This window comes from Cydia strobilella, chromosome 13 (assembly GCF_947568885.1).
Source record: "Cydia strobilella chromosome 13, ilCydStro3.1, whole genome shotgun sequence".
NCBI lineage: Eukaryota > Metazoa > Arthropoda > Insecta > Lepidoptera > Tortricidae > Cydia > Cydia strobilella.
Window position 1 is genome coordinate 7,338,350 of NC_086053.1, and position 17,523 is coordinate 7,355,872.

At 38.6% G+C, this 17,523-nt stretch overlaps 1 protein-coding gene across 8 annotated transcripts in view; it reads left to right on the forward strand.

Annotated features, from left to right (window-relative positions):
- Window positions 1–17,044, forward strand: part of LOC134746634 (uncharacterized) — a 47,097-nt gene extending 30,053 nt beyond the window's left edge. For 3 of the 8 annotated variants that reach the window (XM_063681082.1, XM_063681077.1, XM_063681079.1), the window contains exons 2-10: window positions 3,749–4,075; window positions 5,266–5,295; window positions 6,340–6,476; window positions 9,196–9,392; window positions 9,654–9,775; window positions 10,116–10,263; window positions 12,309–13,910; window positions 14,065–14,294; window positions 14,584–17,044. In XM_063681082.1, coding sequence (XP_063537152.1) covers window positions 3,749–4,075; window positions 5,266–5,295; window positions 6,340–6,476; window positions 9,196–9,392; window positions 9,654–9,775; window positions 10,116–10,263; window positions 12,309–13,910; window positions 14,065–14,294; window positions 14,584–14,783 — 2,993 coding nt within the window. In that variant the 3' untranslated portion in view covers window positions 14,784–17,044. Of the gene's footprint in view, window positions 1–2,610; window positions 2,704–3,748; window positions 4,076–5,265; window positions 5,296–6,339; window positions 6,477–9,195; window positions 9,393–9,653; window positions 9,776–10,115; window positions 10,264–12,308; window positions 13,911–14,064; window positions 14,295–14,583 lie in introns of those variants that run through there. The other 5 variants (XM_063681081.1, XM_063681085.1, XM_063681078.1 and 2 more) reach the window with 5 other exon arrangements.
- The last annotated feature ends 479 nt before the right edge of the window (window positions 17,045–17,523 follow it).

Sequence of the window (17,523 nt, forward strand, 5' to 3'; positions counted from 1 at the left end):
CCTGTAGGTACTATTCCCCTAATCTTTAATAACGGCAGGTTTCTATCACGAACTTTCAAAATTTGTAAACTTGATCTCGTCATGTTTTTAAACTCAAGCGATTTATCAGCTTAAATATCTGGTTCAATTAACAAACCTTGTTCCTCTTCTGATAGCATCAAAGTGGAAGATATTCAGGGCAGGCTTGGGTGCAATTATAAAAACGCCTTGCGTACCAAGATAACTTAGGCAAGCGGAATCAGTTTTTTTTGCCTTGAAGAGGTCTAGACTCCACCACCTACAACTTAAAAAGTAGTTGTGTTAATGTTTTATTAGCATTTGCATACATATGCGACATGCGAATGATACAATTGTTAGTGCTCAATGTCACTTGTAAGTTAATCTAATATCGGAGATTAGACGAACTCTCTTTCTCTCTAACTCTTCATTCTTGATAATCAGAAACATTAACATAGTACAATTAGACACAGAATATTAGATACATGATAGATAGATGTAGAGAATAGTACAGTTGCATTGATAACATAAAATTTAATAATTCTGAACGCGTCTATTTTATTTTAGTCACTTTTTGCGTCATTTAATAAATCTTATCATATCATCAATACAACTTCCAACTTCGAATTAATGAAAAAATGAACGTCACCCACTTTGGATAAAGAGTTGCAATTTTATATTACTCGTATGTCCGGTACAGCGGGCCCTTTATAAAGTGATAATGATAATTGTTGATCTCCAACTGATTTCGAGACCGGTATCTTACAAAGCGGGTTGAAAAGGTGAAGGAGTTTGTCTCGAAGTAAAAGGACACTGTAAACAGAGCCCGATGAAAATCTCAAGTCAATAAAGTCAAGTCGTGGAGAAGGATCCACGATCACTTGTCACAATTCAAGAGGGATCGATCAAAGAAACAAGACCAGAAAACCGCCAGCGAAGGAATCAAAGATGTATCCGCTTGTAACTTGCGTCGTGCATTTCGATGCGCAGTGATGTCCGAGGCAGACAGCGCCTCGTTTGTTAGCAGCCGGGGTCTTGGATAAAACCTGTAGCAATTTGTGTTCGCGGCACGCGTCTCTCTTGTAACGTCGGACGCATATCAAATCGTGTCTAACACGAATTCGTTCGAAAAGACGAAAAAAAAAGATTCAATGCTTTTGATCATGCACTTGGTTTGCATTTAAGTGAAGGTAAAAAAACAGCAGTCTAAAACTTCGTATATCTACGAAAATAAGTCATAATATATAATGTATATAGAAGTACGTTTCCCGACATTTTATATTTATGCAGATACTCAATTTCTTATTTATTTCACAGAAAAGATTTATGCACATGTTCACTTAGGTCTGGTAAAGTAAAATAATCCTTTATATTCATTGTTATGATGTCCAGGCTAGTGCAACGAACTTTTTTCTTCGAGAAACAACTCGGGCCACAGGCCACGGCCGATTATGGATATTTTTTTCTACCTGCTAATTTCCACAGAACAGTTAACAGAACACACCTTATCGTGCATCTAGAATCTTAATAGAAACCATTCTTCTTAGTATATGAAGGGGACCGTGTTACCGACAAAAATCAATTAGCAACCCGGTCGTGTGCGACCACTCGACCGACATGTGTGTTGCTTCTTACCGTGCCTATGCGCCTGCGTCTGCATACAAGAGTTCACCCACCCGCTTCAGGAGTGGTATTTTACCCAAAAGCAAGCCAGTCGTACGCTGAAGGCAACCAGGTAGTCTACCGCGAAATTGATAAATATACATTGTATAATATCATTATCTCTGTCACTCAAATAGAGGAGAAGCCATAGGGAATTTTGATGTCTTGCGGTAGCCCCCCAGTGCGCACTTTGATTACGATTCGGTCCAAAATAAACACAATAAGAATCCGTAGGGTCTCAGTAACTTGCGTTCGACTTGCCTGCGCTAAGTATAAATTAGTTTAAAACCACGGCCATCTCAGTTTATTGATACCACGTAATCTTACGTCTGGATTCTGTTTAGCATCGAACAAACGATAAATATCATTAAACTGTCAAATTGTTCATAATTTATGCGAATTCAAGGACGCATTTCTGGTTCTACTGCCTTGTGAAGAATTCGCGTTTAAATATTACATAAGCATAAACCAGATGTAGCTGTGTGAGTACCGGAATGAGGTGTCATTTACGAATGCGAGCATGAAAAATAAGCGGTCTCAGCGACACTGGCCACTTAGAATTAATTAACCAAGAGCCCCCGTGGGCCGCGGCGATTCTAATAAGTACTCTGTGCTATTGGCTCAGTCATCGCCTCTCATATTTTAAATAAGAAGAAGTCTTAGACACTGAACTTTCTTGGTAAGTAATTTCGTGGTATGTCCGCCGCTATTTTCCGACTACACCCAGCTTTTGACCACAATCTGAATTGCATCACTCTATAAAAACTTGCTATTACTGCGGCTATATTAGTCTGGTGTTATTATTACAGTAGCTAAGATCGCGTGACCTAGGCTATAATTCACCTAATCAATATGGAGGTTGTGGTTGGCTTGCGTCATGGCATGGTCGCATGTGTTTGCCGTGACAACTTTTTTCGACTAGGCCTTTCGGATAGTGGAATTCAGCATTCATCCATCGCATCGCACCTGTTGGTATTTTGACTGCGGGAACACGAAGGTCACGAAGAAATTAAATGTTAACTTTGCTAGTGATTCAAGATGTTGGTTAGTGTTTGTTACAATCGTCCAGTTTTTTGTACTTGACCTTCGCAGACATACGCTAAAAGTCAATAATGATGTGTGCCGTGTTTAGTATGATTTAGTTTCCGTATTTATCGTGAAACGTTACAAATCGTTATATTAATAAGCATTATAAGCATAACGAGAATTTTTTAACTGCAAGCGAGCGGGGAGAATCGCATGATTGGGAATTGATGTCAAAACGGCAAAACAATAACCAAGAGGATGAAATGCTACCTAGGACATCCTAAGACGCCCAAAACCTCATCTCTTCGAAGCCGCATAAGATATAGCTACGGAGCTCCATCCCGGCATCCCTCTGAGTGGCTAAACATGGCAGACGACAAAGGCGAATTCATCAAAGCAGCAAGAGAAATATATCAACCGGACGAAACCGACAGCGAATCAGACGAAGAAGAACCAACACCTCGAATCGACGAGCAAACGGCATCTCAAAATGATATTGGCCTCGCTTGGCACAAGATGTTACGAAGACCGAAACGAAAACGACGAGAAGCATATCACCAACGCTCTCCCTCGACGACATAACCTACCCCACCTACCTTCCAATATTGGCTTAAGGCTGCATAGCCGGCTGATTATAACTATCCCTTTCCCATCCCAGAGCGTGTCACTCCCCATAAAATTACGTCCCCTGGTATGCCGGCTAGTCCGGAGCAGGCATGTTCCTGGCTGGGTGTGGCGTCTCTTGTCTTGTCTTGTCTTGAATAGGTAGGTTCCTATCAATGAAGACACACACACGTCACACACACACACACACACACACACACACACACACACACACACACACACACACACACACACACACACACACGTGACTCAAATATTTCAAAACTTCGTGCAAATGTGAAAATGGTCTACTAATTGTTCGTATGTTACTCTGTTACTTACTAATTGTTGATTTGACTTCAGATTAAGATATAACTTATAATAAGATAACGTCAAAAGCACAATGGTAATGATAGGTTAATATTCTGCAGTAAAGTTTAAAGATATTGCTTGTTCACAGGCAAGCGGCACCATTCTTCTAAGTCTTCACGTTCGGTGACGCCGGACCCGCCCACGCCAAACACGCCAAGCAGCGTCGAGTCCTTCCGGCCGATCCCGCGCACGCCGCCGCCGCCGACCCGCGTGGGGCCCCCGCCGTCCCCCCCGGTCCCCACTCACCCCATAGCCCCCGTGGCCCCTGAGCCCTCGGGGCCCGTCAGGCTAATCCCCTGCGCGGTATGCGGGAGGACCTTCTTACCGGAGTCGCTCGCCAAACATGTCAAAATATGCGAGAAGACGACTGTCAAGAAACGGAAGACATTCGACTCTTCCCGACAGAGACGAGAAGGTATATAGGCTTTTGTTGTTCATGAAAGTCGAGGTGGAAGGGTTACTAATAACAATATTACTGCTGTATATTATTTGCATCTTTTGGATTCAATTTTCCACTTGGTTTTTAAAATTTTATGTTTTTATATGGATTTTTTTCCATTTAGGCCCTTTAGGAAAATTCCGAAAATCTATTTGTGTAATTTTCTGTAACTTATTCTATTGTTTATCAAAAGTTAAAAGGCGATTCTAATGCGACCAATTGTATATGACAAGGTAGCAAACCTTCCCTTTCGTACCGTCCATCCTGCTTATCCAACCAGCCGGCCTAGCCAAGGTGACAATCGCTATCGCTTCGCCATAGAATCGCTTTGTGTCTCTATCACTCTTCCATATTAGTGTGACAGTGACAGTAGCGTTTCGTTCGCTACGTAGCGTTAGCGATTGGCATGTTGTCTACGGGGCCAGATCGTTGGTATCATAAGTATCATGACATTAACATTGTCATGACATCTGATCGTTAATGGTACATTAAGCTTACAAAATCTGTATTGGTTCCAAATTAAGAACAGACATGTTTTACGAAAGTAATTAGAAACAAAATTGAGAACAACGGGCGCAGCACGGTTCCATTTTTATCGCCTGTCCATGGAGACTATATAAAGGAGCCAGATCTCTATGTATGAAAAGTGACCATCAAAAAACAGTAATTAGGCGGCGCCACCATACACCGAAATACTACCAAATACAACCTACGTAATTTGGTCGGGTTATTTGTTGCCTTATATGGCTTATGTCCCAGAGCCTAACTAGCGCCACCGGAGAGATCAGGAACTATTATTTAAAGCTGAAAGCGGTCACTTTTGCAACAATTCTGCCATAAGAGATGTGCATCCTTTCTATACCATCTATACGCCTGTCACTATGCCCGTCGCTTTCGCACTTACCTACTTGTTAAAACGTGACAGGCATGGTGACAAGCGGGAAAAATGCTACCGTGCTACCGCCGCAGACATGTTTTACGAAACTACTAAGAAACAAAATTTGGAATACGAAAATCAAGGAGTTGCTGTTTAGTTGCGGCGATCATTTTTTTGATTAGCAGATTTTTCGGCATTATTCCCAAGGCACCACTGTCTTATTTATATTTTAAGTAAATACATATACGGGCACGTATATTGACTTATGCCTTATTGTTGTGGGTAAAAGGGCTGCCAGCGGCGAATGGTGTTAATACCGGTGAGTGGGTGGTGCGTTAACCATAAACTGTCAACTGTCATTATCTGTCACATCTAATTTAACTGCAACCTCAATCCTGTGAACATTGTGTATGTCTTACTAACTCACGGGTCCCATTCTAAACCTTATCTTGGCTTTTTTCTCTATTCTTATTTGCATATGTATTACTATTTATTGATCATTTAATTTGGAAATGTATTTGGTAACTGACGCCTACGATCGAGCGTTTTACTAAAACCTACTCGATTATGATATTTAAAATCAAAACTCGTTTGTTTATTGGTGTTTCGTACAGTTCTATATTTAGGTACATCGATTAAATACGACTTTGATAACATCAGTTGAAAGTTTCCACTGAGACCGCACCAATTCGACATGTTTAATATAACCGCCTACTATCGACTCGTGATGACAATAAGGCCGGGTAAAATAAAAAAGTGCCCATGTCCACGGGTCGTTGAATTCTGACAATTAGAAAAAGTTTGTAGTAGGTAGTTTTAAAGGGTGTTATTGTGAATGACGTCGATATGTTATCCTTACCACAAAATCGGTAATGTCAGATGCGTTATTTAATATACGCGACGAATTAAGCTCTTTATACTTTAGAAATTGATATTTGATAAGTATAGATCTCGCTTGAGCAGACCTAGAGGGGTTTATTCTTAGAGTAGGTTTCATCACATCTTGGTTCGGAAGCCAGTTGTAATCTCAGTATAAATTTGACTGTGATAATAGCTGACACTCCCACCGAGCTAAAATGTAAGCAAAATATGTATGTAGTTACAAACCTCGCATTTCGTCATCTCATTTTAGCATAACATAAAATGTTTGTTGCACAAATATGTGAGTTTCAGTAGAACAGCATGCTTTTGTCGAATGTTTACTTGAGACTGATTTGTACCTACGAATGCGAATTAATCTATGTCTAGAGCTTTATATAGGAATGCGTCATCTCTTCTATTAATAAACTGAATGGAACAATAGAATATGAACTGTATTTTCAAAGCAACAAAGCTCTTATTTATCTTGTAATGGTAATTCCAGGTACGGATTTGGAGCAGTACTTGCCAAAGAACTTTGGGTTGCCTGAGAACAGTCCGTTTTTGGAAAAGAGTCCGCCGAACACTGCCAAAGCGACGCCGAAGCCGAAACCGCAGTCCACCAGGACTACTATCATGAAGGTTGATGTTAATTTAATAGTCCGAATTTTAGTTTTGACATTTATGTCATTGTAACCCTTTGAGTCACTAGCGTCGTAATCGTAAGTTAGTAGCGACAAAACAAGGGGACATAATTAACTTATCAGTAGATATGTCAAATCTACTGATACCAGGCGTGTCTCACTCCGCGATTTCGTCGCGTCGCTACAAGTACCTGCGGCCGCTCCAATTTTGGGGTTTTGGCATAGTAATTGCCGCGCACCTTGGTTTCTATTTACAATTTTTTTAATTTCAATGAATGCAATTTTAATGCGATAGTAACAAAAGAGATACTTAAGGAGGTATTCTTGAAAATTTGTAATTTAATAAGTCAAAAATATAATATTTTCCCTCGTATTCTTGGCTAAATCTAAATTTAATAGTAGTTCGTTACGCTGAAACAAATAACACAATATCATATTTTAATGTCAATCTTAAAACAAATAATTCACAAAAAACTGACAGACTAACGGACAGATCAGATGTCAGATTGAATGACGAGCCGAAGTCTAGATTGATTGTCGAGCAAAAAAAAAACACTAAGTATTTCAATAGATATTTCGGCGACGCTACACAAAAAAACTTAGGTACTGTTATACTGACCAAATGTACAGTCACCTATTGCACAATAGACGCATGTTCACTTCACTGAAATTGCGCTTTTTTTTCTGTATCATCAATGAGTCATCGATGATCGATCTTGTAAAGTTCTTAATTGTGGGTCTAAGGAAACCATTAACAATAACTTTCGTACAATATACAGTTTTAGAAATCAATATCTTCATATCGTTTAGTTTCTAAAACTATTTGTCGTTGATTGAAAATACAGGCATAGAGTAACTTATACTAGAGCGGTACTGTCATAGTAAATTTTGTAACCCCAGTAAATTCACTGCCATCTGTCGACACACTTTAAAACTAAAAATGAAGATTTATAAAAATACGATAAAATGTATTTAAATATGGATAAATGATTTTTTTTATTTGCATTAATTATTTTTATGATTTTGACCCATGTTCTTTCACTGATATGCGTTAAAATTGTTAAATAACAAACGAAACCGTCAACGCCATCTATACGACTGTAGGCCAAAGCTAGTAGCGCCCTCTGAACGAGAATCAAATTTTCTTGATTTTCGAGGTACGTTTTTTCCTTAGACTGTATCCATCTATTACGGAGTTATATATCTATCTTTGATACAGGTAAAGCGTAAAAGACGATTTTTGCACGAGATACCCAGAGCTCTCAGATATATTAGAGAGCTACATGTCACATATTGCAGTATTGTTTTAAGCATATGTTGCAAGCAAGTCTTGTAACTTGACACAATGAACTGCGTGCCGACGGTCATATGCTGCTGCCATAGTATGTATCACAGTATGGCAGCCATACTGTGATGTTAATTATAACTCATTACCATTTCTAATGTAGGTAGGTATTGTGTACCAAGTAAAATAAGCTAGTAAAAACAACCTCGAACGAAATTAATATTCCACATAGTGTAACTGCCAGAATTTACATATTTGAATGAACGGCTGCGGCTATTAAAGAGAATCGCTCTTAAATTGTTATGAATAACATTTAAATTTAAAATAACGCGCATTATTATTGAAATTTGCTTAGTAATGTCTGCGTATAGTCGTCAACGTAGTTTATTTATTTTTGGAATCCTATATATCCTAGTTCTATTTTGTTTACGTCTTTTTGACCTTTGCTCAAGATCATATAAACTAAACCACTTAACTCGGGCGCCTCGTGAGATAGTTATGCTGTGGCCTTGTAAAGCATTTATTTTAGGTAACACAAACCTTTAAGCAGACCATGACCGTACTCAACTTAAATAACCTCTCACTAACCGTCTGGGTTAAGTGACAACTTTATTTTTTATTAGTAAGTAAGACAATTTTAGAGAACCTTTTAAGGACTAGGAAATTTAAAATTCCTTTTTCAAAATCTATCGTTATTATTATTTATTAATTTGAATATAAAAAAAACATTTATTTCAGGTCTTAAAAACCCATATTTATTTGAATAGCATTGATATACATTCCTTATACACAATCGGTTAAGAACTCATTAAAAAAACATGTCTGATCTAAGCTAAGTTTCGAGACGTATGAAAAAAACCGGCCAAGTGCTAGTCGGACTCGCGCACGAAGGGTTCCGTACCATTACGGAAAAAAACAGCAAAAAAATCACGTTTGTTGTATGGGAGCCCCATTTAAATATTTATATTAGTCTGTTTTTAGTATTTGTTGTTATAGCGGCAACAGAAATACATCATCTGTGAAAATTTCAACTGTCTAGCTATAACGGTTCATGAGATACAGCCTGGTGACAGACAGACAGACGGACAGACGGACGGACAGCGGAGTCTTAGTAATAGGGTCCCGTTTTTACCCTTTGGGTACGGAACCCTAAAAATAGGCATAACAGTGGCGGGGCGTCCATGGAAATCTATTCCCATCGGCTTGCCTATTTCAGTGCTTTCGAAGAAAAAGCAAGCCACTGGTGATAAGTTGGTTTTTGTTATGCTTAACCTTCTGACTGTAAAAGACGTCAACTGACGCTCGCAGCTACACCCCAATATCAACCTTTGTGCATTTCGTTAAGGTTCACGATTCACGATGACGCGCCGCACACTACAGTGTTTTGTTGGTGATCAACGTAATGTTTTAACGGACCCCGTGATCGTTTCAGCCGGCAGCCGACCTCCAGAAGTGCCCGCACTGCAGCCGCGCGTTCGGCATGCGCGCCTTCGAGCGGCACGTAGAGTGGTGCGCCGACAAAGCTAAGATCCTCCCCGCCGCGCCCGTACAACCGCCGCACGTCACCGACGCGAAGCAGAGGCTTAATGCTCGCACCCAGTACAAAGCGCCGCTTGCGAGAGGCAGACGGTTCGTTGTTTAAGCTTTTGTGCTTTCCTTAACATTTATTACGTGAACTTTGATAACCCTAAGCGTAATAACGCTTGCACTTTACATACCATAAGGCTGCTGTGAACCGCTGCATTTTTTTTTTACAAAAAGCTACAATAGCTAACATCGGTTAATGTTATTTAGTATCTGACATTGTACAGAACATTGGCTGCTTGACAATAGCAATATTTTCTATAGTTGCAAAATGAAAGACTCAAAACAATGTAATCGTATTCCCAGATCGTCTCAAAGCCGCGACAAGTCGTCTCAGAGCCGCTCGGCGTCCGTGGAGTCGTCGCGCGGCGTGTCGCCGCCGCCGCCGAGAGACTGCGGCGACCGGCGACGCCGCGCCAGGGCTTCAGGTCCACATCTTTTACTAACACGATTATTGATTGACCGATTCATCGAATTTCTACAATATAAGCTAATTTATATTCGGTCAAGCAAATCCTGTCAGTAGAAAAAGGCGGCAAATTAAAAAATGTAGGCGCGAAGGGATATCGTCGCATAGAAAATTTTAATTTCGCGCCCTTTTCTACAGACAAGATTTGCTACCAATACCCTTATGAATCATCAAGTAAAGTATCACAACTAGCACTCAGTTTTTTTCCGAGATGTCTATTCAAATAACACCACTTATATTTCAAATCGTATCAAACGACGGATAACTTAGGTATGTTATTATATATTTGTTAATTGCAGAATCCATGTCGAGCAATGATTGTAATGATGAACCGTCCCCGCACGTGCCAGTTATTAGAAACCCTAGAAACTCTCAAAATAAGTCTTCAGGCGATGCCAACGTTAAAGCGCGGCAAGCTAGATTAGCAAGAGATCTTAGCAGCTCCAGGTGAGTCCTATAATTTTAAGGGGCATTTGTTTGTTTTAGTTAGCAAATAAAGGGAAAGGAAGCGGTGGTTATTTTTCTTTCGATTTTTTTTTGCACATTTTCATTCCTGTCTCCTTGTTTGTTCGCTAAGTTAAATCACAATCTATACTACCTTCCTTTCCCCTTCCGTAGAAACTCCAAAGAACCCAATCTTCCTAATATCCAACAAGAAATCGCCGATCCTAATCCAAAAAAGCCACAAGATAAAATTAAACAACCTCGAAATATTAAAAAAGAGCAGCAATTAAAAAAGCTGGAAGAAATTGCAAATAAATATAATGAACGACAAGCAAAAGTTGCCGAGGAAAAAGAAGAAGAGAAGAAGAAACGGAAAGAGAAGAGACAAATACCAGTCCTGAAGAGGGTCGTTAACAAGAATGTAAAACCTAAAGATGAAATAGCTGAACCTATTGAAAAATTAGAGTCTTCCAAAGTAGCGCAAAAAACTGTAAGAAAACCTAACGCTAAAGCTAAACCCACTGTTTTCAAGTCCACGGAAATAACGCAGCAAGACAGAAATAAAGAAAAAAATACTAAAAATAAAACAAGGCGGGATACAGTATCACTACCTAAAGAGAATAGCATGAGCGTTGATAGTTTAGATGACTGTGTTACTATCAATTCTGCGGGAAAAACTAAATTTTGTCAAACAGTCGGTATCAACACAGAACTTTTTTGTGTTCCATGTGTTATCCACGAAAATGTAGATGTAAAACCTCAAAGCTGTCATAATAAAAATAGAATATCGCTTGTTGAAAGTGCGCGGAAAGCAAAAGATAATATAACCGATAACACAGTAGAACTCCTGTATAAAAATTCAACAATTGATAGCTCGTACAACACTCAAGCTACAACAAGTTCTACAACAACAACAATTAATCAATCTGATAATTATACGCCAGAAATTTCAAACGATACATATGAAGTGGAAAAAGATAAGGTTGATGAAAGTGACAATCAGTTCTCAACTAACTTTCTCTCTAAATCAGAACCGATTGATTCATTTAAAGTTTTAGAGGATGATGACAACGGAAAAGGAATGCTTGATCTGTCTGGTGATCATTTTGAAGATAGCTTTGAACATGATACGAGTAGGGATAATTTAGACAATTCTGATGAAACTAAATATGAAGAAGAGAATAGTGCTGAAAATAATCAATCTGGACGCAGGCATGGGAGTGGCGATACTTACACAAAATTCACAGAAAATCCAGAAGATTTAGATGAGTTTATGCATTTAACCGATGAAATGATAAATTCTCAAAATCAGATGGAGCTCGATTTGGCAAAACATGTTGACAATTTACATACGCCAAGAACTGTTTCACTGGAAACACTAAACGATAAAAATTTGGACAATGCTGATGATACAGCCAAAAAGAAACAATTTTCTGACACTTTTGAAGACTTAAAACTTGATTTGAAACAATTGTTACAAAGAGCCGGCGATACCGTTAGAAATTCCGCAAAACAAACTGACCGACAATTTGATAAAACAGAGAACCAAGATGTTTCTGACATGGAACATATCACAGTTTATGGTTTAAAGCACTATGAACAGCAGCAAAATAAAAGAATTAGTAGCGACGATGAGGATTCCACAATAATATTGCCTTCCATAACGGTGACAAATAAACCTGAACCCAAAATAACTTGCACAAGGAAAAGAATGCAAAAGATCTTTAAATCCAATAGAAAACATATCCTACTACGTGAGCAAAGTCGAGGCAACGCAGACAACAGAACCTTCATAGTTGCAGAGAATGTTCGTGATAGCGACGATCAATCTATATCGACTGAGGCGCCACCATTAAAGTTGCCAAGGATAGAAAGCGCAAGGTTAAGTTTTAAATTCCAATTCATATCCTTCCCCATAACGATTCATTATTTATATTTCAGGTTGGCTACAGTTCAAGAGGTACCTGTATTATAAACAATATTTCTAAATTATATTTAATAGTAATTTGCAAATACTTTTTACTAGGAGTGTAATAATTTTATTTCAGACTGGACGATGGTTACGACCCATTTGTATCAGCCGCTAGGCAAATGAAAGAGCTCCTGTCTTCAGATACCGATACTCCTAAAAAGATGCTTAACTCTTCCAAAGACCTCACCCGCACTCTTCCCATCCTCCGTCCTGCCAGGGACAAAGCTCCATTATCACAACTTCGCACTGAAAATTCCAAAATGATAAAAGACACTCTTAACAAAACATACCAAAAAACTCCTACCCTGCAGAGAATGAAATCTTTTGGAAGCACGAACAACGATAATAACACTAACACTAGCAGTTTCGGGGGTAGATGTAGCTCTTTTAGACTTAACAGAAATAATATAAAGCCTAGTCAAAAACTGAACACAACCTTTACTAAATCGAGTAAAGAAAATATTAGCATGACAGACAAAACAAACTTCAACCGCAACAGCAGCCTTAATAGATCATTCTCAAGCTACACCACATCTAATTATAGTACTCCAAAACCAAAAGATAAAATCCCGAAGATTGCAACATCTATGTACCATAGCTTCACGCGAACTACTATAAAACAGCCTGTAAAACTTGACAAAATAAAGAGAGATGAAGAAGAAAAGAAAAATTTCGTAAACCTAGATGCAATCCTTGCAGACGATAATTCGTCCATGACCGACAGTAATTACATCGATCCTAGACTTATTAATGAAAATGATAACTTGCCCATTAATGTAAACACAATTCTAAACAATCCCGACATTATCAGTAGTATGGAGTCCCTTCTTACCACAGAAAACTTGCCTTCTAAATTTGATTCTTTCAGCAAAACACATATTCCTAATTATGAACTAAACGGTAATATTGATTCACAAATCAAAGCGGAAAAAGACAAAGTCAACAACAACACTGATACTAATAAGCTGGTTGCTGCCCCGGTAGACAATTTAAGTGCCCAATACGACAAAATTATGTCTTCTTTGGAAGAAAGCATTGCGTCTAAAACGTTAGCTAGGGATGAGGAGTCTGTCTTCGAGGAATTTGACCTCGAAGAATTCATGACTACTTTTGACGAAGAAATTCATAAAAGGAAATCTGAAAACAAAAGAACTTGTAGTTCTACCACTAGGGTTGTGAAGCAGTCAGAGCTAAACGGTAGCAATAGGACTTCAACTTTTAGTAGTGTTAGCTCCACTCCTAGACACGTAAACCCCAATAGTAACGGTCTCAGTCTTACCCCAGTTACCAACAAGCCTTTTAATTTTAGCAGTAACAATATCGTGAGCGAAAACCTCTTCCCATCCTCCGTCAAACGTTCCACTTCCCTCCTCGACTCCATCCACAAGAAGGTCTCGAAAACGGAAAGCGGGAACACGCGGCATAAATCCGACCAACTCGAACAAGACATTATGCAATCCTTGAAAGAGTTCGACAAGTTATACGAATCCGAGAAGAACCAAATTAACCAATCTAATAGAGGTATCATCAATTACAATGCGCAAGTACACAACGGAACGGAAAAGGAATCGCGGAGTAAAACGCAGCGGAAAAGTGGGAAATCTGATAGCAATTCCAACGGGAACTACACGCCAAATGGGAAATCCAGCAACGACTCAGCTTATAGCAGGTTAGTCAGGTACTGTAGTTTTTTGTGACCAAAAACATCCGCCTGTCGAAGCGAAATTTATCTTTAATTATCTAATAACATGCATTTCCAATTTAAAGAAACAGCTTGAAATACACAGATTTCACCTTATGCTATTTCATTTACGCAGTTTGTCTGTTTTCAGCTTAAATAGAATATCTCCTTCGAAACTAACGGTATGTCAAAAGGAGTTAAACGGTCCTTCGTCGTTGGAGCGAATACCGGCGGGCTCGGACTCCAGCGGGAGTGCTAAAGACGAAATACGGTCCGTCTCCAGCGAGGAGTTCCTAGCGATGGAGCGGTCGGCGGAGCTGGACGAGCCCATACCGCAGCCGGAACACGCGCCGTTCAAACAAGTCGAAAACCAAGTCCATGGTAAGGCATTCATATTGAAAAACCTGAACTTCATATTAGATTAATTGTTAGAGAATTTACAAAGTTCATCAAAGTACAAAATAGATTCAAGAACCTGTAAAAATTGTAAATTGTGGCACTTACAACGCGTTCATGTTGCAGTGTGTCCGTGTGTTCGAAGCAATAGTAAATTCTCAAACAGTTGCATTTCGCAAACCTTCATGAGAAATATATTATGTACCCATAACTAAGTTAGTAAACACTACATGAAGGAAGGAATACTAAATTGAAGTTCCTGCGTGTATTTCAGAGAAGCGTGTAAGCTCCCTGGGGTCGTCGCGGCGCGGGTCGTGGCGGCCGCGCGCCGACCTGAGCTCGAGCAGCTCGGAGGCGTCGCTGCACAAGGCGCCGCAGCGGCTGTCACGCTTCTGCCACGAGTGCGGCAGCCGCTTCCCCGTCGACACCGCCAAGTTCTGCATCGAGTGCGGCGTCAAGCGGCTCGCCGTCTAGGGTGCGGAACATGCGGACTTACGGAGCCGCACGGCACATCGTCGTTCGGTTATGTGAAGTGAAACGCGCGAGCGTTGTCATGTGTTCCGCGCCGGGTGATCTAGTCTTTAGTAGTAGCCGGGTGTGATAAGCTTTGTGTTTTGAGTAGTCTGCCCTGCAAGCGGCTTTTTCGTTTTTAAGACTCTGGTTGTGCTCGTTCTGCTCGGGCTATTGTGTAGCTGACGAAATACTGCCGGTATTGATGTGAAACTGTGCCTCGATGAGCAGAATTTGCTTTATACTGTATGTTTTATTTTGTCGTTTCGCAGACATGTTTTGATGTCTGACGAAATAGATCCTCTATAGACTGCACGTATTGCAATCGTGCAATGCACGAAATCAGCTGTCGATGTTTAGTAAATAAGAACGAACGCATTTTAATTTTTTGTTTGAAGATAAAGAAATAAGCAAAATTTCAGTACACCGCTGTACTTTGATTTAAAATACATAATTCTGCCACTAGTACGTGTTACGCTAGATTCTCGTATTGGCATTCGTTGTAAAACAGGTTGTGAACTCCTTTACTTTATTAATTTCATGCATGTTCAACCTTTATTGACCTTTCTGAGAGCTCTTTGGTTTTTTAAGTATGTTCACGTCTGCTAAAGTCATGTCAGTGTGTAACACAAAATTTTGAGGTAATGATCAAGATGCTAAACAAAGCTGGATCAAGGTAGCAATGAAATCAAATAAGAAGATCTATGAGTGGAAAAACTATACGTTTAAGTAATGAGGTACATAATGTTCATAAAAGCAGTAAAATATGGAAAATAATTTATTATAGAGAACTCAATACAAGATGTTTCAAATGAGAGGAATCTCGGTGGTGAGGTTTATTTAGAAGCTAGTTTTTATCTTTATGGTGATATTATTTTCACGCTGTTCGGATGGATGCATTTAAAGTCTCATAATGAATTGTTCGAAATGTATTTCTACCCCATACCCTATTTCCGTTGAAATATGGCCTGATTGAATATGGTGATACTACCGATGCTGAACTGGTTCATTCACAGCAATGATCTTGTGAGTGTTATTGCAAGAGTTAAATTCATGGCCTTAATTGTTTGCCTGTCAGTATTGACAGTATTCAAAAGTTATAGAAGAACTTACTTTGGTCAGGTAGGCCGAGCAATGAGCTTAGATACCTCAGATTGTTGTATTCTGTACGCAGATGTATGCAGTTATGCATACAATGTCAGGATGCCGTGGTGATGCAGATGAACTGCGTGCTACAGTCTCTTTTGGAAGAAGACGGAATCTGATCTTCGCTCCAGTCTATACCAGTGAAAATACCACCGAGATACTTCTCAAACTGCTTACTTAGCTAGCAATATGCAATATTACATTAACCCATTGAATGATAAGTACGTCAATAAATAAGTGTCCGTTACACATCTATAGTCAGTAGTATCAAATCTAACTGGAATGGATGGACTCATATTTTACATAATTTATCATTATTCTTACGAATCTGGTAGTATTGGAATATCATGAGATCTGAAATAATGTACTATTATGGTCTAATACAATAATTATGTAATACAATGAAATAGAGAAAATATACTTAATTTTTACAATGTAATCCGTTGTTTACAGGACTAAACTGTAAAATGTTTAGCCTTTAATATTTTTTATGAAGGATAACAATTTTGTATTCAGTAGGACATAAAAACTACTAGGTACTACTAAATTTATCTTTTTAAATGTTTGTTACCGAATTCCTAAACTAATTTGTGCCTTCCCATGTAGCTAGATTAAAAATAAATTAATATATTGTTCGATACTGTTACGAAGTTCTGTTGATATTTCCGTTATTTTAGTTGAAGTTTTTTCTATTCCAACAAATGCCAAAACGACCAGTGGAAGCTTTGGAATGCAATATGTCTGTGATATGCGAAATCAAATTGGTAAATCGGTTCTCTTCCTCGCATGGAATAAATCTTAATTTTAAGTACCAATTTCATCCTTGGATTTTGAATGAATTTTTTTGTGTGCATTTTTATGTTTTGCGATTGTTAGCCAACACTATTTTATTTTTTATCATTATTTGTGAATGCCCTTCTAAGGATTTCCACTAATGTCTACAGACTACAGTTGGCCATTTTAACAAGACTGATTTTATTTTCAAAGTTTTCGAACTATGAATAATCCTTAGTTACTGTTGTATATTATGTTTTAATAAAATAACAATTTATCATGTAATAAATTAACATTTCAATAAATCATTTTGTGTTTTATTGCGTCCTCTAACTTAGATCCAGGAGTTATGCTTATTACCAAAGACCTGTGTAACTCCGTATAAGATGAATACAGTCTAAGGAAAAAACGTGCGTCTGAAATCAAGAAAATTAGATTCTCGCACAGATGGCGCTACCACCAATACCAACCTTTGACCTATTCTCGGCTAGATGGCGTTGACGGTTTCGTTTATTATTTAACAATTTTAACACATATCAGTGAAAGAACATGGGTCAAAATAATATAAAAATAATAAATACAAATATAAAAAAAAAAATATCCATATATTTTAATATTTTTAGTTTTAATCGAGTGTCGATAGATGGCAGTAAATTTACTGTGACTACAAAATTTACTATTACAGTACCCCTCTATCCTATATATTCTCTTTGTTATTACTAATATAATATCTCTCAGCTAAACATCAAAGTAAACAATAATTATACTTTTTATCATCTCATTT